This window comes from Armigeres subalbatus, chromosome 1 (assembly GCF_024139115.2).
Source record: "Armigeres subalbatus isolate Guangzhou_Male chromosome 1, GZ_Asu_2, whole genome shotgun sequence".
NCBI classification, from domain to species: Eukaryota; Metazoa; Arthropoda; class Insecta; order Diptera; family Culicidae; genus Armigeres; species Armigeres subalbatus.
In genome coordinates, this window is record NC_085139.1 from 317,558,633 (window position 1) to 317,580,117 (window position 21,485).

The 21,485-nt window shown below is 47.6% G+C and overlaps 1 protein-coding gene across 1 annotated transcript in view; it reads right to left on the reverse strand.

Moving 5' to 3' along the window:
- Positions 1-21,485, reverse strand: part of LOC134207975 (tRNA dimethylallyltransferase) — a 494,434-nt gene that overhangs the window by 374,726 nt on the left and 98,223 nt on the right. The window contains exon 3 of the mRNA XM_062684077.1: positions 20,075-20,613. Coding sequence (XP_062540061.1) covers positions 20,075-20,613 — 539 coding nt within the window. The remainder of the gene's footprint in view (positions 1-20,074; positions 20,614-21,485) is intronic.

A 21,485-nucleotide genomic window follows, 5' to 3' on the forward strand; every position in this document is an offset into this window, starting at 1 on the left:
CACAACTGGTGCAAGCGTTCCTATTAGGGATTAATCAATTTTGAGGCCAATAACAAATTTTATTGTGGTTTTCACAGCTGTTCTAAGGCGCAGGAAGTAAAACCTTTCGCTTGACATATAAAGTCCACCCACATGTCTTTTACTTATTTTTTTTAAATATAGTTGTTCTTATGTATGGCGACAATTGGTACACCCATCCTACAAGCAAACGTGTATTGAAAAGCAATCGTTTCGCGGTGCTCGCGACGGACAGCGTGGAAAAGGAGGAACGGCTTCCGCCCTTCTATACGAAAGGCTTTCCGGAGAAGCTGTATTCGGACATTGATTACAACGTCAAGCGAGGCTTGCAGGTCACTCTCCGCCGGTGCACGGGCGGCTACAAAATAACCGTCCCCTCCATCAATCACTACCGTGCTGTGGAGACTCTCCTGAATCGTTTGTCGGTGGAATATTTCACCCACGACAAGGAGGCTGAGAAGCCCTTCAAAGCTATCCTGAGCGTCTCGACGATATGGAAATCAGCAAGCTGGAGGAAGAGCTGAAGGAAGCTGGTCTCAACCCGGAAAAGGTCTTCAAGATCAAGCGCCACAACGTGAACAAAAACTACCGCGACCAGCTGTACTTGCTTCACTTCCCGAAGGCAACAACGACGATGAAGGAGTTGCACGGCAAAAGAGCTCTGTTTCATCACATCATCGAGTGGGAGCGATACAAGCCAGTGCATCGCGAGGTTACGCAGTGCGCAAACTGCTTGAATTTTGGTCATGGGACCAAAAACTGCCATCTCCAGAGCCGCTGCTCCAACTGTGGCGAGAATCACGCTTCGGCCACCTGCGCTGTTGAAGACACCGCGACGAAATGCGTGAACTGCGACCAGGAATACTCATCAAAAAGCCGGTCCTGCCCGAAGCGTTTCACAAGCAAGCTAACCAGCACAACCGTCGCCCGAAGAAGCAGCAAGACAACATCGACCTCGGCCCCGACTCATTCCTGGAGTTACTCCCACCCAAAGGAGCCAAGCCAGCTCAGAAGCAAGTATTCGCCAGCCCGCCCCCAGGATTTTGGGACAATGCACCGCCGTCGACTACATCTTGCCAGCAAGGACCTCAATCGCCAGCGCCTCCACCCCCGGATGGCCTGTCGCAGGCCATCAATCAACTAGCGTCTCTCGTCACCGAAATGCAGAAGATGCTCATGCAAATGATGCAATTTTTCATGCGCTGCAACATTCGCCCTCAAGGTCCTTAATTGGAACGCCAACTCGGTGGCGAAAAAACAGCCGGAAGTTATCGACTTTCTGCAAACCGAAAAAATTGACACCGACGTAAACAAAGCTCAAGACAACCAAGAACTTCAGTCTCCCGCATCATTCTATCGTACGACTCGATCGGATCAACGACCAACCCAGTGGCTGTGTAGCCATCGCCATAAAAAGAGGTCTGGAGTACAGGATACTCCCGGACTTCCATCTGTCCACGGTGTTCTGACGGTGTCGAACTGGTGTCGAACTGGTCGACGGCCCAATCGTCTGTATTGCTGCATACTGCCCGGTTCAGGACAGGGACTCAGATGGATCTTCCGAGCGTCTGAAGAACGACATCCAGAGGCTGACCCGCTGGAGACAAAAATTCATCGTCGCAAGGGCCTCTGGGGTAACTCTCGGAACAACAAGAATGGCACGGTGCTGGCTGAAGACCTCCAAGCCGGGCACTATGTTGTTATCCACCCTGAATCACCGACGTTCTTCTCGTCAACCGGCACGGGATCCACCCTCGACATCGTGCTGACCAACATGGCGAACAATTGCTCTGTCATGAGAACCCTGGCCGACATGTCCTCCGGCCACCTTCCGGTGGTGTTTGACCTAGATAAGAAAGTCAACCTACGCCAACAACACCAGCGGCGTGATTACCATCGTGTGAACTGGCCACGGTTGCAGCGTTTCATCGAGGACCGTATTCCCGAAGACCCTCCGCTGACAACGGCGGAAGAAATCGACGACGTGCTTCGCTGCCTCACCGATGGCGTCACCGAGGTTCATTCCAACATCCCCAGTCACACGTAAGTTTACCAAGCTTGACGTAGAAACGAAAAGAATAATTTCGCTCCGTAATGCCACCCGGCGCCAGTTCCAAAGAACTCAAAACCTAGGTAGGAAAATCTTATATTAAAAATTGAACAAAATCGTTGCGATTAGAGTAGAGAAAATCAGGAACAAGCAATTCCAAAAAGACATTCGTAATTTGCCTAGCTACTCGAAGTCCTTCTGGCGCGTAGCCAAGGTGCTTAAAAACAAACCTAAACCTATCCCCCTTTGAAAAGTGGTGATGAAATCTATCTGATCGGTGCAGAAAAAAGCAAACTCTCTTTCTGAACACTTTCTGGCTTCGCACAATCTGGGCCGCACAATCTGGGACAAACTCACTACTACAGACTTCACTCCCATACCGAGTCGAACAACATCTTCCCGGATGAACAGTTTCGGAAGCCTGTTTCGTGGTCACTCGACGATGCACCAGCTTCAGAGGGTGACAAACTCCATCAAGCAAGCGAAGGCGATTTTGAAGACGACCGTCATGGCCCTGCCAGATGTTGAAAAGGCTTTAGACAATGTCTGGCATGAAGTGTACTTGGTGAAAATCATCTCCGACTACCTCGACGGTCGATCTTCTCAAGTTTCCGTTGGCTCCGCACTCTCGGATCCGTATCCGGTTACCGCCGGTGTCCACCAAGGAAGCATACTTGGACCCTTGCTGTACAACTTATACACCTCAGATATTCCTCCTCTTCCGGGTGGAGGCACTCTATCACTCTTCGCCGATGATTCAGCTATCACCTACACAGGACGTGTCATGCGGACGCTCGTATCGAAACTGCAATGCGGTCTCGATACGTACACCAAGTACCTAACAGAATGGAAGATACGGGTCAATGGAGCCAAAACACAGACGATAGTGTTCCCTCATCGCAACTCCGATCGTTTGAAACCGTCCACCAAAATCAGGTTGCAGAACGTGGAAATCGAATGGGCCGACGAGGTCCGCTACATTGGACTAATGCTTGACAGAAAACTCCTCTTTCGGGCGCGTGAAATTATTCAAGAAATACCAGAAGAACGGACCTTTCCCCTCTCCACTAAAACGGCGTAAAACTAAAACGGCGTAAGTGAAGGGTGGAAGCTTGGTGACCGTGGCAAATCAAGAAACTCCCTATTTCACAAGACGCAAGCATAGGGTTCGTGACGGCACCCGGTGAATTGAAGGCCAAAATCACAAGTGGGGTGCCAAGATAATCAAAGGATTGGAAGAAAAAGCGGGTCTTACTTCGCAAACACGCATGATGAATATTTCTGTTGATTCTATGCTTAGAATAAGGGTTGATAGTACCGACTGATTTTTTCGGGAACCGATAATTCGGTACTGGAAGTGACAGTACGGGTAGTACCGGTACTGGCACCAAGAACTTACGAATTTAAGTTTTTTTTTGACTGGACAAGAATAACGATTTGATATGATGGAAATAAAAAACGAATATATATTTATTAGGTAACGTTTGACACCCAAGCAGCACACTTGTCATAGACGAGTAACTGTGACCTATGTTCGACCAAATTCCCTCATATATGAGTTGTAGTAACCAAATCGGTCTAAATTGTGCTACGCGGGAACAGTTATTGATTAATGAAGTAGGCTTTCAGAATGCACAAAACGTTCAAAGTATTATCTTCAATGCCAGACTGAGAGCAAAATTGCCAGACACTGACAATGCTCTCTCGGAATCAGCTGTGGCGCGGAGGAATTCCTGGAGGAACTTCCGGAGGAATACCACGAAGAACTTCCGGAGGAATTCCTAACGGAACTTCCGGAGGAATTCCTGACGGAACTTCCAAGGGAATTCTTGACGGAACTTCCGGAGGAATTCCTGACGGAACTTCCAAGGGAATTCTTGACGGAACTTCCGGAGGAATTCCTGACGGAACTTTCGGAGGAACTCCTGACGGAACTTCCGGAGGAATTCCCGACGGAACTTCCGGAGGAAATCCCGACGGAACTTCCGGAGGAATTCCCGACCGAACTTCCGGAGGAAATCCCGACGGAACTTCCGGAGGAATTCCAGACGGAACTTCCGGAGGAATTCCAGACGGAACTTCCGGAGGAATTCCTGACGGAACTTCCGGAGGAATTCCGGACGGAACTTCCGGAGGAATTCTTGACGGAACTTCCGGAGGAATTCCTGATGGAACTTCCGGAGGAATTCCTGACGGAACTTCCGGAGGAATTCCTGACGGAACTTCCGGAGGAATTCCTAACGGCACTTCCGGAGGAATTCCTGACGGAACTTCCGGAGGAATTCCTGACGGAGCTTCCGGAGGAATTCCTGACGGAACTTCCGGAGGAATTCCTGACGGAACTTCCGGAGGAATTTCTGACGGAACTTCCGAAGGAATTCCTAACGGAACTTCCGAAGGAATTCCTAACGGAACTTCCGGAGGAATTCCTGACGGAACTTCCGGAGGAATTCCTGACGGAACTTCCGGAGGAATTCCTGACGGAACTTCCGGAGGAATTCCTGACGGAACTTCCGGAGGAATTCCTGACGGAACTTCCGGAGGAATTCCTGATGGAACTTCCGGAGGAATTCCTGACGGAACTTCCGGAGGAATTCCTGACGGAACTTCCGGAGGAATTCCTGACGGAGCTTCCGGAGGAATTCCTGACGGATCTTCCGGAGGCATTCCTGACGTAACTTCCAGAGGAATTCCTGACGGAACTTCCGGAGGAATTCCTGACGGAACTTCCGGAGGTATTCCAGACGGAACTTCCAAGGGAATTCCTGACGGAACTTCCGGAGGAATTCTTGACGGAACTTCCGGAGGAATTCCTTGCGGAACTTCCGGAAGAATTCCAGACGGTACTTCCAAAGGAATCCCTGACGGATATTCCGAAGCAATTCCTGACCAAACTGGGAATTCTTGACGGAACTTGCGGAGGAATCCATGACGCAACTTCCGGAGAACTTTCTGACGAAACTTCCGGAGGAATAACTGACAGAATTTCCGGAGGAATCATTGACGTCCGGAGGAATTCCTGACAGAACTTCCGGATGAATTCCTAACGGAACTTCTGGAGGAATTCCTGACGGAACTTCCGGAGGAATTCTTGACGGAATTTTCAGAGCAATTCTTGAAAGAACTTTCAGAGGACTTTCTGACGGAACTTCGGAAAGAATTCTTGACGGAACTTCCTAAAGAATCACTGACAGAGCTTCCGGAAGAGTTCGTGACGAAACTTCCGGAAGAATTTCTGACGAAACTTGCGGAGAAATTCCTGACGGAACGTCCGGAAAAAATCCGAGCGGAACTTCCGGAGGAATTCTTAACGGAACCTCCGGAGGTATTCCTGACGGAATTCCTCCGGTGGAATCCCTGGAGGAACTTCAGGAGGAACTTCCGGAGGAATTCCTGTAGGAACTTCTGGAGGAATTCCCGGGAGAACTTCCGGAAGAATTCCACTAGGATTTTCTGACGGAACCTCCGCGGGGATTCCCGACGGAACATCCGGAGGAATTCCTGACGGAACTTCCAGTGGAAATCCTGACGGAACTTCCGGAAGAATTCCTGACGGAATTTCTGAAGGAATTCCTGGCGGAACTTCCGAGGGAATTCCTGACGAAACAACTAAGCGAATTCCTGACGTAACTTCCAGAAAAAAGAAATATTAAACCACATTTACGGAGCAATTTTTACCAAAATGTTGCTTGTTCAGATGACAAAATAATTTCAGCCCTGTTTTCATGCATGCGAAAAAAAAATGGTTCCCGAATTCGTGAGCCTGCAAAAATTCACCATGATTTAATTCATGGATTAGGGAACATCAGTCAGGTTTTCCAGAACGTTCCAGAAAACGTGACTGTTGTTTCTGAATCCGTGAGTAAAAACACACCGTGAACTTGTTATTTCCGGAATTCATAAACGCTTTCATTTTGCGTGCGGCATCCAAAAAATAGCATTCCATTCCCAATGTAACAGAATTACCCTAAACTGCCTATATAAAAATTGTAACCTACTGTAGCTGTAGCTTCGTAAATCTGATAAATAGTAAGTAATAGTCCGATTAAAAAATCATAGCAAAATCATACACTACCACGTCACAGAAACATTTATTTTAAGTGATGAATTTTGTAAAAAACTTAAAAATCACTCTAATGAAGTATTAAAAAAACATTTATTTTGAAAACCTTATGTCATTAAGGCCAACGGGGTCTCCAGTTAGCCTTGTGAACAAAGGCGTAGGATTACCAATCCGGAGATGGCGAGTTCGATTCTCGGTCGGTCCGGGTGTTTTCGGATGGGAAACATTCTCGACTCCCTGGGCATAGTGTATCCATTGTACTTGCCACACAAAATAAATTCATGCAATGGCGGGCATAGAAAGGTTTTCAATTAATAACTGAGGAAATGCTAACAGAATACTAAGTTGATAAGCAGACCAAGTTCCATTGGGAATGTAGAGCTATTGAAGAAGAAGAAGTTATGTCCCTAAATTATTCAATATTAAAAAAAAACGGCATAACACTGCAATGGGTGATAATTGATGTGCAGTAAGGAAACTACATATCTGTCAGAGCTGTTACCTTCGTATGCAGCATCAATTTGAAATACTGTAAAACCGTTCAACCCTATCCATCCTTGGCCTCTAAAATCGATTGCCCCTACAATATAGCACCCCATAAATCAACCCGGAAGGTTGTACCTTATTATGAATAAATTTGTCCGATATGTTCGTGCAAAGTGCAGAAAACGGCACTCACCGAGATGCCTGTCCGGTTCGGTTTGGTTTTAGCGCAGTCACCGTCGTCGTCGTGTCGTCGTCAGCGCGCCAGACGACGACTAGGTACTGCGACGTCGTCCGTGAGACTCTTCCGTCCTGTCCGACGAAATGCACTCTGGCTGGCCTGGCAGTGCGCCATCATCAACCAAAAAGTAGAAAAGAAGGGACAAACACTCGCCGCAACAGCAGCGGCTAGCAGGAAAATGCTATTAACCTTTCCGGAACACAAAAGTCTCTTCACTCGGGAAGAAATCTCTTTCCAACCGACGCGACCGACGACGAAGAACGGGAGCAAAATAACCATTTCGTACGAAAATGCTCTCCGCTGCTCCACGGACCGGACGGACTGGGGGTCCGGTTTGGACGTCACTCTCCACACCCCTCCCGGATGACTGCCGGCTGTCCCGAATCCGAGGCGAGTCCCAGCTCTGGCGTCGGGGTTCGGTGTCCCGAGGAATGACTTTATGACGGTGCAGCAGTGAATGGCTTTTTTATGCGTTTCTTATACTCCTTCGGGGCACGCGCGCACAGTGTGGACCAGTGCAAGAGGTGACGATGTCTTATTTTACCAGAATCACAATTTCCACCAATCGCGCGATTGCAAACCAAGAATCAGTTTTGGCCAAATTGTTAGACGCTGAACCCACAGCGCGCACTTGGTGCAGCATCCGACATATTGCAGGGGGTAGTGATCGTTCATGCGCTGCACATTTCACCGGCGACGACGACAACGACGACGGTGACTGCATTTCATCCGCTGCATGCCACCCACAAACTCCCCCAGGGTATACGGAAGATAGGAAAGTAGACGACATCGGTAGTAGTTGCGGCATAGAGCACTAGCTGTCTGTTCCCCTTTTTTCACCTTTCACCGATCACCTCGGGGGGGAATGGAAATGGCGATATGTGGGTGGTTTCGACTCGACGACGGCGACGCATTTACCGCATTAAGGTATGCAACCTTATCCCACCGACTTGGCGGGCAGACTAGGCGACCGAAGCCGGTGATGTTATGAATTTCAAAGGCGGTTTGTCAGTTGGAATTTCTCAGCACTGAGAGCTACGGAAAATAAAATAATACGGTAGTCGAACCAGAGGGTGAAGGTTCAACTTTTCATCTGTCGTGCGAGAGGATCATTTGGGTGGCAGACGAAGCGATGGTTTCTTGGAAAGTATTTCCAATGCAATGAAAAAAAAAACGCAAGATGGCAATACTCACTTGATGCTTTATGAGGAACAAACACAACTTGTTGGTGCATGGCAATTGCCGGATATTAAAAATTCTTTAGCAGTCTTGTGCAAATCGCTTCCCGTTTTCCTTATCATCTGCAGTGGAGTTGATTGAGCTCGTGGCTCTTTCTGTGTCCAGTATTCGAGAATTATTGCTTTTGTTGTACATTGGAGTCACTTTTTACGCGGATTTTGGAATGCACGCGGTTTTTTGGGAATTACGCGTTTTTTTACGTAGCACGTATACCCACGGTAAAAACCGACTCCAGTGTACACCAAAGCGTTACAAAAAGAGTTAATATTCATTCCAAAACTAATTTCCGATCGAAGGCCGGGTGACTTTTAAATAGTGCTCGATGAATTAAGTAAATGTGCACGGGGGTGCGAAAATTTAATCAGAATGGAGAGTCAAAAAAGTTTGCAAAAGCAAAGTTTGATATTAAACTTACTTTTAGTTTAAAGATGTATCTTTTACCAATTTCTTTATTAGTTATGGAGTTAAGACCTCAAATCTACCAGCTTATCTGCAAGCATTTCCAACGAATTCATAAGTGCTGAAGATTCATCACTTGTCATAAGACGAGTTAATACAATCCCATTGAATTCCACCACGAAATACGTATCTGTCAAGATACAATAAAGTGGTGGAATTCAATGGGATTGTATTAACTCGTCTTATGACAAGTGAAGACATTCCACTATAAAGCTCATAATTATTTTCTTATGAAGATTCATGTTGATATGTCGGCGCACAATAAGCAGTTCATCAGCATTTTCTAGTATTTCAAGTTTTTCGACAACCTCCTAGAGCCTGAACCTGTGTTTTATGTGATACATATGATAGAATGCGTTCATTTTATTAATTCATGGCGATCCAAGAAACAGCTGGAGTATAGACCTGTGTACCGCCGCTGATCTTCTCACGCCACCGCTGCCGTCAAAAATGAGTCAACGCGTCGCCGCATAGAAATTTCCCACGCCGCCGATTTTTTTTTTCTTGTAAAAAAATATATTTTGACCATAACTCCGACTATGGACTGTTCGATTAGTCCAGTTTTCAATACGAAACAATGGGACAAGATTCCGCGTTGAATGCAACTTGTTGCGAACAAATCGGTTGAGGATAAGTGCCTGAACAATGAGTGAGATTAGTTTGCGCATACACATACACACAGACATCACCTCAATTCGTCGAGCTGAGTCAATCGGTATATAACACTATAGGTCTCTACTCCAGGCCTCCTATAAAAAGCTCGTTTTCGGAGTGAACATATAGCCTTTACGTATACTTTGTAAACAAGAAAGACAAAAGTCCATTCAAATTCCTCTAGCAATTCCTCAGGAACCCTCTTCAAGAGTTTCTTTTCGGAAGTTCCTCTAAGAGTTCTTCCAGAAGTTTCTTTAGGAGTTCTTACAGAAGTTCCTCCAGGAATTCCTCCAAAAGTTCCTCCATGATGTACTTCAGAAGTTCCATTGAAATTCTTCAGGAAATTTATTCAAGAATTTCTTCGTAACTTTCGCCAAGAATTCCTTCTGAAGTTCCTGAGGGAGTTCTTCCGGAAGTCCCTCGGTTAATTAAGATAACTTCGAGCAGACATTGTCATTTACTGTGAAATTTCAATAATATTTAGGCAACAATCAATCAATCTCAGTTGCCTCCATAATTATTCGAAGCTGGTTGCGTTAACCGATTTTCAGCTTAGTATTTAACCGGAGAGAAGAAAAAGAAGATAAGAAGAAATAAGAAGAAGAAGAAGATTTAACCGAAATAGGTGATGCAGTTCTTTTACTTTTTCATAGGTAATATTTTTAATTTTGGAACAAGTCCTAAAATATTTCTTAACCTTCTGTCTGTGCTCAAAAAAACTTACGTTGTCTGTGCTCTGGGGTCAAATTGACCCCAAATTGAAATTGCTATAACTTTTTTATTGTATGGCTGTATGACTACTCAAGATATTCCGATATATAGAATTCTCCTCAGTGTAAATATTCTTTCGCACAGAATCTGTGTCAAAAGGTCGAAGGTCAAAAGGTCGAAAGGACAAAAGGTCGAATGGACAATAGGTCGAAGGGTCAAAAGGTCGAATATGTGTCATAACGACAAAGGTCAAAAGGTGGAAGGACAAAAGGTCGAAAGAACAAAAACACAAGAAATGAGATGGGAGTTGTGAATAGTGACAAGTGAGATGCAAGATGGAAGTAGTGAGCATAGATAAATGAGAAGTGAAAATTGAAAAGCGAGAAGTGGAAAGGAAGAAATTGGATGTAAGAAGTGACAAATGTGAAATGTGATGTAAGAAGTAAGGAACGGAGAAGTAAGAAGTGAGATGTGAACAAGAAGTGGAAAGGAAGAAAGAAGAAAGGATTAAACATATATACTGAGAAAGAGAAAAGAAGAAAGAAAAAAAACAGAAGAGGAAAAAAGAATACAGAAAGAAAGAAGAAGGAAGATGGAAGAAGGAAGAAAAGGAAAATAGAAGAAGGGAGGAAGAAGGAAGGAAGAAGAAGGAGAGAAGGCACAATGAAGCAAAACAAAAGAAAGAAGGAGGAATCAAGTAACAGAAAAATAGAAGAAAGATGGATGGAAAGAATGAATGCATGGGGGGGGGGGGGGTTTCGATGAAATTTCTGATTTATTTCTCAATGAATTTTTTGAAGGGATTCTCAAAAAAAATATGGAAGAATTGTTGAAGAAATCTCTTGAGTTTGAAAGAAATTGGAAAAAAAAACTATTCAGAGCTTCCAAATTAAAACAAATATTGAATTCTCGGGAATATTTCTTGGAATATCCTTCAGAAGAATTCCTGGAGGAGCTTCCCGAATAATTCATGGAGGAACTTCTAAACTAATTCTTGGAGGAACTTCCACAGGAAAAAACTTCATGCGAAATTGCTGGATAAATTTGGATGGATCTTTTTTAGGAATTTCGGGAAGAACTCTTGGAAAGAATTTCCGAGGAATTCCGGGAGAAAATTCCCGAAGGATTCCTGGAGGAACTTCTTAAGCAATTCCTGGAATAACTTCTGGGGGAATTCATGGAAGAACTTTTTGAGCCTGGAATAACTTCTGGAGAAATTTCTATGGAAATTCAAGAAGGAACTTCTGGAGGAACTTCCGGAGGAATTTATGGAGGAACTTCCTGGGGAATTCCTGGAAGAACTTCCTGGGGAAATCCTGGAGGATCTTCCAGAGGAATTCTGGAGGAACTTGCAGAGGAATTCTGAAGGAACTTGCAGAGGAATTCCTGGAGGAAATTCCGGAGGAATTCCTGTAGGAACTTCCGGAGGAATTACTGGAGGAACTTCCGGAGGAATTCCTGGAGGAACTTCCGGAGGAATTCCTGGAGGAACTTTCGGAGGAACTTCCGGAGGAATTCCTGGAGGAACTTCCGGAGGAATTCCTGGAGGAACTTCCGGAGGAATTCCTGGAGAAACTTCCGGAGGAATTCCTGGAGGAACTTCCGGAGGAATTCCTGGAGGAAATTCCGGAGGAATTCCTGGAGGAAATTCCGGAGGAATTCCTGGAGGAAATTCCGGAGGAATTCCTGGAGGAAATTCCGGAGGAATTCCTGGAGGAAATTCCGGAGGAATTCCTGGAGGAACTTCCGGAGGAATTCCTGGAGGAACTTCCGGAGGAATTCCTGGAGGAACTTCCGGAGGAATTCCTGGAGGAACTTCCGGAGGAATTCCTGGAGGAACTTCCGGAGGAATTCCTGGAGGAACTTCCGGAGGAATTCCTGGAGGAACTTCCGGAGGAATTCCTGGAGGAACTTCCGGAGGAATTCCTGGAGGAACTTCGGAGGAATTCCTGGAGGAACTTCCGGAGGAATTCCTGGAGGAACTTCCGGAGGAATTCCTGGAGGAACTTCCGGAGGAATTCCTGGAGGAACTTCCGGAGGAATTCCTGGAGGAACTTCCGAGGAATTCCTGGAGGAACTTCCGGAGGAATTCCTGGAGGAACTTCCGGAGGAATTCCTGGAGGAACTTCCGAGGAATTCCTGGAGGAACTTCCGGAGGAATTCCTGAGGAACTTCCGGAGGAATTCCTGGAGGAACTTCCGGAGGAATTCCTGGAGGAACTTCCGGAGGAATTCCTGGAGGAACTTCCGGAGGAATTCCTGGAGGAACTTCCGGAGGAATTCCTGGAGGAACTTCGGAGGAATTCCTGGAGGAACTTCCGGAGGAATTCCTGGAGGAACTTCCGAGGAATTCCTGGAGGAACTTCGGAGGAATTCCTGGAGGAACTTCCGGAGGAATTCCTGGAGGAACTTCCGGAGGAATTCCTGGAGGAACTTCGGAGGAATTCCTGGAGGAACTTCCGGAGGAATTCCTGGAGGAACTTCGGAGGAATTCCTGGAGGAACTTCCGGAGGAATTCCTGGAGGAACTTCCGAGGAATTCCTGGAGGAACTTCCGGAGGAATTCCTGGAGGAACTTCGGAGGAATTCCTGGAGGAACTTCCGGAGGAATTCCTGGAGGAACTTCCGGAGGAATTCCTGGAGGAACTTCCGGAGGAATTCCTGGAGGAACTTCCGGAGGAATTCCTGGAGGAACTTCCGGAGGAATTCCTGGAGGAACTTCCGGAGGAATTCCTGGAGGAACTTCCGGAGGAATTCCTGGAGGAACTTCCGGAGGAATTCCTGGAGGAACTTCCGGAGGAATTCCTGGAGGAACTTCGGAGGAATTCCTGGAGGAACTTCCGGAGGAATTCCTGGAGGAACTTCCGGAGGAATTCCTGGAGGAACTTCCGGAGGAATTCCTGGAGGAACTTCGGAGGAATTCCTGGAGGAGCTTCCGGAGGATTTCCTGGGGGAACTTCCTGAGGAATTCCTGGAGGAGCTTCCGGAGGAATTCCTGGAAAAACTTCCAAGGAAATTTCTGTAGGAACTTCCGGAGGAACTTCTGGAGGAACTTCCGGAGGAACTCCTGGAGGAACTTCCGGAGAAATTCCTGAAGGAACTTCAGGAGGAATTCCTGGAGGAACTTCCGGAGGAATTCCTGGAGGAACGGAAGGAACGGAACGGAACGGAGGAATTCCTGGAGGAACTTTCGGGGGAAAGCCTGGAGGAACTTTCGGAGGAATTCCTGGAGGAATTTTCGGAGGAATTCCGCAGGAACTTCCGGAGGAATTCCTGGAGGAACTTCCGGGGAAAGCCTGGAGGAACTTCCGGAGGAATTCCCGGAGGAACTTCCGGAGGAATTCCCGGAGGAACTTCGGAGGAATTCGGAGGAACTTCCGGAGGAATTCCCGGAGGAACTTCCGGAGGAATTCCGGAGGAACTTCCGGAGGAATTCCGGAGGAACTTCCGGAGGAATTCCCGGAGGAACTTCCGGAGGAATTGCTGGAGGAACTTCGGAGGAATTCCTGGAGGAACTTCGGAGGAATTCCTGGAGGAACTTCCGGAGGAATTCCTGGAGGAACTTCCGGAGGAATTCCTGGAGGAACTTCCGGAGGAATTCCTGGAGGAACTTCCGGAGGAATTCCTGGAGGAACTTCCGGAGGAATTCCTGGAGGAACTTCCGGAGGAATTCCTGACGGAACTTCCGAAGGAATTCCTGGAGGAACTTCCGGAGGAATTCCCGGAGGAACTTCCGGAGGAATTCCTGGAGGAACTTCCGGAGGAACTTCCGGAGGAACTTCTGGAGGAACTTCCGGAGGAACTCCTGGAGGAACTTCCGGAGAAATTCCTGAAGGAACTTCCGGAGGAATTCCTGGAGGAACTTCCGGAGGAATTCCTGGAGGAACGGAAGGAACGGAACGGAACGGAGGAATTCCTGGAGGAACTTTCGGGGGAAAGCCTGGAGGAACTTTCGGAGGAATTCCTGGAGGAATTTTCGGAGGAATTCCCGGAGGAACTTCCGGAGGAATTCCTGGAGGAACTTTCGGGGGAAAGCCTGGAGGAACTTCCGGAGGAATTCCCGGAGGAACTTCCGGAGGAATTCCCGGAGGAACTTCCGGAGGAATTCCCGGAGGAACTTCCGGAGGAATTCCCGGAGGAACTTCCGGAGGAATTCCCGGAGGAACTTCCGGAGGAATTCCCGGAGGAACTTCCGGAGGAATTCCCGGAGGAACTTCCGGAGGAATTCCGGAGGAACTTCCGGAGGAATTCCGGAGGAACTTCCGGAGGAATTCCCGGAGGAACTTCCGGAGGAATTCCCGGAGGAACTTCCGGAGGAATTCCCGGAGGAACTTCCGGAGGAATTCTCGGAGGAATTCTTGGAGGAACTTCCGGAAGAATTCCCGGAGGAACTCTCGGAGAAATTCCCGGAGGAACTTCCGGAGGAATTCTTGGAGGAACTTCCGGAAGAATTCCCGGAGGAACTTCCGGAGGAATTCCCGGAGGAACTTCCGGAGGAATTCCCGGAGGAACTTCCGGAGGAATTCCCGGAGGAACTTCGGAGGAATTCCGGAGGAACTTCCGGAGGAATTCAGGAGGAACTTCCGGAGGAATTCCGGAGGAACTTCCGGAGGAATTCGGAGGAACTTCCGGAGGAATTCCCGGAGGAGCTTCCGGAGGAATTCGGAAGAACTTCCGGAGGAACTTCCGGAGGAATTCCGGAGGAACTTCCGGAGGAATTCGGAGGAATTCGGAGGAATTTCGGAGGAATTCGGAGGAACTTCCGGAGGAATTCCCGGAGGAGCTTCGGAGGAATTCCAGGAGGAACTTCCGGAGGAATTCCCGGAGGAACTTCCGGATGAACTTCCGGGGGAACTTCCGGATGAATTCCCGGAGGAACTTCCGGAGGAATTCCCGGAGGAACTTCCGGAGGAATTCCGGGGGAACTTCCGGAGGAATTCGGAGGAACTTCGGAGGAATTCCCGGAGGAACTTCGGAGGAATTCCCGGAGGAACTTCCGGAGGAATTCCGGAGGAACTTCGGAGGAATTCCCCGAGGAACTTCCGGAGGAATTCCCGGAGGAACTTCCGGAGGAATTCCCGGAGGAACTTCGGAGGAATTCCGGAGGAACTTCCGGAGGAATTCCCGGAGGAACTTCCCGAGGAATTCCCGGAGGAACTTCCGGAGGAATTCCCGGAGGAACTTTCGGAGGAATTCCCGGGGGAACTTCCGGAGGAATTCCCGGAGCAACTTCCGGAGGAATTCCCCGAGGAACTTACGGAGGAATTCCCCGAGGAACTTACGGAGAAATTCCCGGAGGAACTTGCGGAGGAACTTTCGAAGGAATTCCTGGAAGAACTTGCGGAGGAACTTCCGGAGGAATTCCCGGAGGAACTTCCGGAGGAATTCCCGAAGGAATTCCTGGCGGAACTTGCGGAGGAACTTCCGGAGGAACTCCCGGAGGAACTTCGCGAGGAATTCCCGGAGGAGCTTCGGAGGAATTCCTGGAGGAGCTTCGGAGGAATTCTGGAGGAACTTCCCGAGGAATTCCCGGGGGAACTTCCGGAGGAATTCCCGGGGGAACTTCCGGAGGAATTCCCGGAGGAGCTTCCGGAGGAATTCTGGAGGAACTTCCGGAGGAATTCCGGAGGAACTTCCGGAGGAATTCCGGGAGGAACTTCCGGAGGAATTCCGGAGGAATTCCGGGAGGAACTTCCGGAGGAATTCTCGGAAGAACTTCTAGAGGAACTTCCGGAGGAATTCCCGGAGGAACTTCCGGAGGAATTCCCGGAGGAACTTCCGGAGGAATTCCCGGAGGAACTTCCGGAGGAATTCGCGGAGGAAGTTTCGGAGGAAATCCAGAAGGAACTTCCGGAGGAATTCGGAGGAACTTCCGGAGGAATTCCCGGAGGAACTTCCGAGGAATTCCGGAGGAACTTCCGGAGGAATTCCCGGAGGAACTTCCGGAGGAATTCCCGGAGGAACTTCCGGAGGAATTCGGAGGAACTTCCGGAGGAATTCCCGGAGGAACTTCCGGAGGAACTCCCGGAGGATTTCCTGGAGGAATTCCGGAGGAACTTCCGGAGGAATTCTGGAGGAACTTCCGGAGGAATTCCCGGAGGAACTTCCGGAGGAATTCCCGGAGGAACTTCCGGAGGAATTCCCGGAGGAACTTCCGGAGGAATTCCCGTAGGAACTTCCGGAGGAATTCCCGGAGGAACTTCCGGAGGAACTCCCGGAGGAACTTCCGGAGGAACTTCCGGAGGAATTCCCGGAGGAACTTCCGGAGGAATTCCCGGAGGAACTCCCGGAGGAACTTCCGGAGGAATTCCCGGAGGAACTTCCGGAGGAATTCCCGGAGGAACTTCCGGAGGAATTCCCGGAGGAACTTCCGGAGGAATTCCCGGAGGAACTTCCGGAGGAATTCCCGGAGGAACTTCCGGAGGAATTCCCGGAGGAACTTCCGGAGGAATTCCCGGAGGAATTTCCGGAGGAATTCCTGAGGGAGCTTCCTGAGGCATTCCTGGAGGAACTTTCGGAGTAATTCCTGGAAGAATATCCGGAGAAATTCCTGATGAATTTCTGGAGAAACTTCCTAAAGAATTCCTAGTGGGTCTTCTGGAGGAATCCCTGGAGGGTCTTCGGGAGGAATCCCTGGAGGGTCTTCCGGAGGAATTCCTGGAGGAACTTCCCAGAGGTACTTTCGGAGGAATATCTGGATGAATGTCCAAAGGAATTTCTTGAACTTCCTAGCGAACTTGTGGAGAAGCTTCCTGATGAATTCGTTGAAGATTTTCTAAAGATACTTCGGTGAAATTTTCGGCGCTTGAAACAGGTTCACGCTTACCCACGCCGCCTTGCCGCCGCCACTGATCACTTATCATGCGTCCGTTGCATATGCTCGTGGACATCCAAAAAACCCTGGAGATCTATACGCGTCTTTCGGTATGTTTGAAAAATTATGCATGTCCATTGTGGAACATAGAATAGAATAGAGTGAGGCTTTGGTATCTACACGCGTAACCAGCGATCTTTTGGCCTGTTTCAAATGTGGTACATGCTCTTTATGGTGTATAGAATGGAATGTGGCTTTATAATATTTTTGTGGTAATCCATGAAAATCGAGGAAAAATGCCTCAAGATCTATCTGCATGTTTTAAAAGTGATAAAGGCACTTTTTGGCGCATAGAATAATTTTTTTTCCTAGCATAAAATCATAGTTTCCCAAAAAGAAATGCCTGGAGTAAGCCCGAATATGATGCAAGTCATTTGTGATACATCAAATAGAATGCTTTCATGGCAGATGGTCTATGTCCTTCAAGAAATGCCGAGAGTAAGACCGTGCGATCTACAAGCATAGAGATCTGTGGAGTTGTTTCAAATATTGCATATGCCTTTTGTTATCCAAAAAAAAATCCCTAACGTGAGGCCTCACAGTCTACTAGCGTAGCAAAAAATCTATCAGCCTGTTTCAAATGTGGTATATGCCAAATTTGGGCCATATTTTGCCTACCCCGGTTTCATCACGCATTCGGCTAGATATCATCGTATTTGGCATACACTTAAAATGATTATATGGAAACGTGACAGAACCATATTCCAAGAAGGTGTCACACAACATTAGAAGTTCGTAGACTTCCTCAAACAACAACAAGAACTGCTTATGATGCAAATTTATGTCAATAAGAGGTCTCACAACTTGTTAATTTAACGTTACGGAGATCGATCTGAAGACCTTAATTCTATGGAGCTTATAGACTACCTGGAACCCATGATAACAACAAGAACTTCTCAGATTGCAAACGTATTTCATTGTAAGGCCAATCAACTTGTTAGTTCTTCAATAACTGCCACCGTTACGGAGGTCTATCCGAAGATCTTGACTCTATGGAGTTCGTAAACTACCTGGAACGCATGACAGCAACAAGAACTGCTAAGATTGCAAACTTATATCGTTATGAGGCCAATCAATTTGTTAATTCTTTAATAACTGCCACCGTTGCGGAGGTTGATCTGAAAATTTTGACTCTATGGAGTTCATCGACTACCTAGAACCCATGACAACAACAAGAACTGCTTAGGATGCAAATTTATGCCAATAAGAGGTCACACAACTACGACTAATTGATTTCGCTGCCTCCAAGAATATGGCCATTCGCAGCACCTACTTCCAACACAGCCTTCCGTATCGGTACACCTGGAGATCACCACTGCAGACAGCAAGGATGTTATCGATCATTTAGTATTTTGCGTTCGATCATTTAGTAGTTTGTGAATAACTCATTCTAGAAGCGGAATTTCAAAATGTGTTGTATGGTGGACCCCTAGTGCGAAGGTTTTTCTACAACTCTGCCAAATAGTTCGTTGTTTGAAATCTACTAGTAATCCGAGTTATAGCTTTAGTATCAGTAACTTAGACTAAATAAATACCAAAACTCCAATCATTTAGTTTAAGCTACTGCAACTAGCGCAATAACTCCGTTATTAGTGGAATTCTAACAACAATCCATTAGGCAGAGTTGTAGAGAAACCTTCGCACTAGAAGTCCACCATACGACACATTTTGAAATTCAGATTCTGTAATGAGTTATTCACAAACTACTAAATGATCGAACGCAAATCACTAAATGATCGATAACATCCTTGGCAGACAGAATCACAGATCGACGACGTTCTGATTGATAGACGGCACTTCTTCGACATTATCGACGTCAGGACATATCGTGACGCTAACATCGACTCTGACCACTATCTGGTGATGGTTAAACTGCGTCCAAAATTGTCCGTCATCAACAATGTTCGGTACGGACGACGGCCACGGTACGACCTAGAGCGACTGAAGCAACCTGATGTGGCCACTGCATACGCGCAGCATCTCGAGGCAGCGTTGCCGGAAGTGGGTGAGCTCGATGGGGCCCCTCTTGAGGACTGCTGGAATACAGGTAAAGCAGCCATTAACGACGCAGCGGAGAACAACGTCGGGTATATGGGGCAAAGTCGATGGAACGATTGGTTCGACGAAGAGTGCAGACAGATTCTGGAGGAGAAGGACGCAGCGCGGGCGGTCACGCTGCAACAAGGTACCAGGCAGAACGTGGAACGTTATAGATAGAAGCGGAGACAGCAGACCCGCCTTTTTCAGGAGAAGAAACGCCGCCTGGAAGAAGCGGAGTGCGAGGAAATGGAACAGCTGTGCCGTTCTCAAGAAACACGCAAGATCTACCAGAAGCTCAACGCATCCCGCAAAGGCTTCGTGCCGCGAGCCGAAATGTGCCGGGATAAGGATGGGAGCATCTTGACGGACGAACGTGTGGTGATCGAAAGTTGGAAGCAGCACTACGAGGAACATTTGAATAGCGCTGAGAGTACAGGCAGTGAAAGTCAAGGCAGCGGAGGAGATGACTACGTCAGTTCAGCGGAAGATGGAAGCCAACCAGCCCCCACCTTGAGGGAAGTTAAGGATGCCATCCAACAGCTAAAGACCAATAAAGCAGGTGGTAAGGATGGTATCGTAGCTGAGCTCATCAAGATGGACTTTCCTGCACAAATTAATAGTCAAAATCTGGGAAACTGAACAGCTACCGGCGGTGTGCAAGAAGACGGTGTGTGGCGGCGAAGGATGAACCACGAGCTCGCCCAGCTCTACGGCGAACCCAGTATCCAGAAGGTAGCTAAAGCCGGAAGGGTACGATGGGCAGGGCATATTGCAAGTATGCCGGACAGCAACCCTGCAAAGATGGTTTTCGGTTCCGATCCGGCAGGTACGAGACGACGTGGAGCGCAGCGAGCGAGATGGTAAGACCAGGTGCAGAACGACTGGAGAGGATGAACGAGGATGGAGAGATGCGGCCTCGAACCGTGTATTGTGGCGTCAAATTGTTGATTCAGTGTTATCTGTTTAGATGTTAACTAAACAAATGAAATGAAGGCCCAAAGATCTACACGCGTATGCAAAGACCAATCGAACTTTTATAAATATAGGTTTTTGTAGATGGATTCTCAGTAGAACGCACACGGAGAGGTGCGCTTATTTGGATACCCATAATACCCATTTTGTGAAATTGTTTCGGATGGTAAATGTAAATTTTGAAATTTCCGGGTCCAAACTCCATTAACACATCTCATCCAACATCCAATTAGAACCTGAAAAAGTCAACAAAATGCGATCAACTCACTCACCTGACAATCTTCCGCTTGTTGTTCGGATGCAACCGATTGGCTGTAACCGGATCGACCCGTCGCAGCGCACCGTGCAGAGCCCGCGACTCGAGCTGCTCCATTTGCTGCGTTGTCATTAGCAACACTTGTTCCGCCTCATCGGCTGTAATCTCGCTCGCCTTATGCTTCCCCACTACTGCTGTGTCTTCGCCGGCACTATTTTCACTTTTATGTTGTTCTTCTGCTGCGGCACGCACTTTTTCCGCGGCCGACTTCGATTCACTCTCGCTTTCGGCACAACTTTTGCTTTCTTCCGGTTTACCGACGGATGATGACGATGGCGGTGACTCATCGTCGTTTGTTATTTTTGGTACTTTGTCCGGTTGATGCTCGTCTGATTGGATCGCTTTCGGATCGTCCTCAGAGTGGTGGCGACGTCGACGGAGTCGCTCCTGTCGAATCCCGCTTCCGACCAGCACCTGCCAGAGGACACTTTCGATGTAGTAATTGGTTCCGCCTACGATGATCGGCATTCGATTTTCTGACATGAGACGATCGATCTAGTGATTTGGGTTAAGGATCATTGCAGTGAATTTGAAATGTATTTTTGAATGGTGATTAAAAAATAAAATTTCCTAGCTGCAAAAAAAAAGTGAATAAATTTGGTTTATCACACCAATGAAACCACACTCAAGAAAAAAGATATAATCATAGTTTATCGATATCATAAATCCGTTCTCAGGTGACCCTCTCAGCGTGCGCTAATTAATATACGAACAAGTCAACAGGAAATCAGCTAACTCGTAAAGCGTTGAGAAAAAACGATTATCCTATAAGAAAGCAAACCCAAACAACGCAATCATTCGACGCAACAAAGTTTCTTGTGCCGGCCGGCAAATCTTTGAATGTTGATGCGATCGTTTGTAACCGGTGGCTGCCATAGCAACAGGTGCTTGAGTATTCGTGTCGATCGGCTGTCGATCTCAAATCGCTATTTACTGAGGAGGATTTTGCGCAAGTAGGTGTCTACGTTGCTAGTTTTGAGTTCCACTATTCGCACTGTTTGTGTGAATTTGGCAGTGCTTCGCGTTTGGATTGGGGCGATAGTTCTAATTCTCATTCTGGAGGTGCGCTCCGTCTGGCGTGTTCTACCTCTATACATAAGGCAGTCGTATTGGATGGGTAGAGGAATATTTTAAAATTTTGATAACCTTGACAGAAGTCATTTGCCCGAGCGCGCCGGTGATTCGCGCGCGCGAGTTTATTGACATTCTTGCCGGTTCCAATTCCATGATAGGGAGGCGTGTGCAGAACGCGCGGGAAGCCAAACCAGAAGTCAAGCGAAGACGCAAATTATTCTGGAGGATTGAGATCTAGGTTCTGGCGGTCATCCGGACATCAACACAAAGCAGCGCGGATCTTTTTTTGTATA